At 29.7% G+C, this 2951-nt stretch overlaps 1 protein-coding gene across 1 annotated transcript in view; it reads left to right on the top strand.

Moving 5' to 3' along the window:
* Positions 1 to 194: 194 nt before the first annotated feature.
* The window catches only part of LOC108739477 (atlastin), an 8251-nt gene continuing 5494 nt past the window's right edge, over positions 195 to 2951 (top strand). The window contains exons 1-7 of the mRNA XM_025977954.1: positions 195 to 466; positions 875 to 1089; positions 1147 to 1296; positions 1345 to 1500; positions 1594 to 1882; positions 1942 to 2126; positions 2189 to 2433. Of these exons, the coding sequence (XP_025833739.1) occupies positions 310 to 466; positions 875 to 1089; positions 1147 to 1296; positions 1345 to 1500; positions 1594 to 1882; positions 1942 to 2126; positions 2189 to 2433 (1397 nt within the window). The 5' untranslated portion in view covers positions 195 to 309. The remainder of the gene's footprint in view (positions 467 to 874; positions 1090 to 1146; positions 1297 to 1344; positions 1501 to 1593; positions 1883 to 1941; positions 2127 to 2188; positions 2434 to 2951) is intronic.

The following is a 2951-nucleotide window of genomic DNA, read 5'->3' as shown; positions in this document are numbered from 1 at the left end:
TTCAACAATAAATATTATTTTTAAATTTGTTAGAAGAATTACTTAAAAAGTATTAGAAATATTTTTATTTTAAAATTTACGTATAAAACAAAATTTTCAGAATATTTAATTCTGATACAATGAAACTACTAGAAGCTCTGGTTGATTTTTTTATACCTTTAATGACGTTCTTTAGTGTCATTTTGTTAATTAGATTATGCGTAGTACTTTTTGCCCACAAAAAATGGATTATAAAAATAAATTATTTTTAGCTTATGATGATTAAATTAGGAAATGTAACTAAAGATTGTCAAAAGAATATTTGAAATTATGGATTTAAAATTACCGCCTCACCTTTTGCGAAGGTCAGACAAATACAAGAAATTAAACGTAACCAAAAAGGTAACTATTTTAAGTAATTCCGTCATGTCTGACAGAAAAGAACGTAAACACGAACGAAGATATGCTGAAGAAACATCTGTACAAGGTAATTCGTAAAAATTGTTCTAGTTAAACAGCCCTAAAGGTTTCTTTATTAATTTATGATAAAATTGTTGCGAATATTTTATTTCTTAGTAAACAACGTAATGGAATTTTTACACAAATGTCATAACTACTAGTAAGTGTACTATAACATTGAAATATCGGGTCATGAAACTTCAATTTGTGTGTTTTTTGGTGTTGCATTTTCAATAGTAATTAGATGTTTTATTTGCTCATAAATAACTCCATTATTTAACAAAAAAAGAAAACAACCTGTATAGAAAATATCAGTTAAACATTAACTTCAAGAGTGAGTAATGAAACTGTAATTACTTTATTCATGTTTTATTTATTATCCTTGATCTTTACTCCAAAGTAGTCAGTTTTTTTTATTGAATTTTTTTTATTTTAGACACCATCACTACAAATATGGAACCACATGCAGTGCCAATAATTTTAGCAGACAATGCAAACCATTCCTTTACCTTAGACGAAAAAGCATTAGAATCAATTTTACTAAGAGATGAAATCAAAGACAGATACGTGTCTGTGGTGTCAGTTGCAGGAGCATTCAGAAAAGGAAAATCGTTTCTACTTGATTTTTTTCTTCGGTTTATGAACTCAAGAGTAAGTACATTTAAAAATTGGGGGAATAGCATTATTTATTGATTATATTTCTTTTAGTATCTATTGAAGCAAAATTCATCAGAATGGCTAGGGTCTCCCAATGTTCCCTTGACAGGCTTTTCGTGGCGTGGTGGTTCAGAAAGGGAGACAACAGGTATATTAATGTGGTCTGAAGTTTTTTTAACAGAATTGTACACAGGAGAAAAGGTAAATTATAAGAAAAGGATTACATGAAAAATAACAAAAAAATTTCAGGTAGCAGTAATTTTACTAGACACACAAGGTGCTTTTGATAGTGAGAGCACTGTCAAAGATTGTGCAACAGTTTTCGCATTAAGTACAATGGTTAGCTCTGTCGAAATATATAACTTATCCCAAAATATTCAAGAAGACGACTTGCAACATTTACAGGTGTGTGCTTAGGGAGCATTTAAGATTTTGGTTAAAAAAGTGTTCTCAAGACTTCTGTTTATAAAAATGTTAGTCTCTATAAATGTTATTCAGTTGTTCACAGAATATGGTAGGTTAGCTTTAGCAGACACTGGTAAGGCTCCCTTCCAAAGATTGCAATTTTTGGTGAGGGACTGGAGTTTTCCATATGAAGCAGAATATGGTGCAATTGGTGGCAAAAAGATTCTTGATCGTAGACTGCAATTAAATGACAAACAACATCCAGAACTGCAGTCATTAAGGAAACATATAAAGTCCTGTTTTACAGAGATTGCATGCTTCTTGATGCCACATCCTGGTCTTAAAGTTGCTACCAGTCCCACTTTTGATGGACGACTATCTGGTATTCAGAAATAGGGCTATTTAAATAATTTAAATGATATGCATATTTTATTTTTACAGAAATCGATTCGGAATTTAAAAAATACTTACAAATACTTGTGCCAATGTTGTTATCACCAGAAAACTTAGTTTTGAAAAAAATAAATGGTCAAAAAGTTAAGTCCAGGGACCTTGTGCAATATTTCAAATCATATATTCAAATATATAGTGGTAATGAGTTACCAGAACCAAAATCCATGTTAGTAGTAAGTATTATCCTTTTTATTAAATAAAAAATAATCATGTTAATTTATTTAATGTGTTTTAGGCAACTGCAGAGGCAAACAATTTAGCTGCAGTTGCAGATGCCAAAGAATTGTATGTTCAACTTATGGAGGAAGTTTGTGGGGGTACTAAACCTTATCTCAATGCCACAACTATAGAAACGGAACATCAAAGGATAAAGGATAAGGCATTAAGTCAGTTTAATGGTAAACGAAAAATGGGCGGCGAAGAATTCAGCAGTAAATATAAGGAACAGTTGGATAAGGTAATGTTATTTTATTGGAAAAAGTAATAATGTTAGGTTTATTTATTCATCTTTCACGAAATATTTAACAGTGTATTGACGGAGTAAAAGTGTTTGAAATAGAAAATTTAAAAGCAATTTTATATAATAATCTCGCTTCTTGTTATCTTAAACACCAAGATTATGAGACCGTAATTACTTTGTGTGAAAAGATTTTTAATATTAATGAGAATAACGTTAAGGCTCTTTATAAATATGGCGTATCGTGGTATGAAACTCATGATTATGAAAAGGCGCACAAAAGTTTTTTGAAACTTTTACAAAACGACCCCAATAACAAAGCTGCTTTGGAAAAACTGAAATTGAATTCCATTAAATTAGTCGAGACCAATACTAAAGTTAATGCGATGGTTAAAAAGATGTTCAAATTTTAGATACCTTTGTTTTCATTATATTTTTTAAATATTAGTGTTGTAACTTAATACATGTAGCATCTATTAATGGTAATGTTAATAAAAGCTTAGTAAAATATTATTTTTAAATTTGTTAGAAGAATTACTTA

Source organism: Agrilus planipennis, unplaced genomic scaffold, assembly GCF_000699045.2.
Source record: "Agrilus planipennis isolate EAB-ADULT unplaced genomic scaffold, Apla_2.0 scaffold34, whole genome shotgun sequence".
Lineage (NCBI taxonomy): Eukaryota > Metazoa > Arthropoda > Insecta > Coleoptera > Buprestidae > Agrilus > Agrilus planipennis.
Note: the sequence above shows the minus strand (reverse complement) of the source record. Positions and strands in the feature narration are given on the sequence as shown.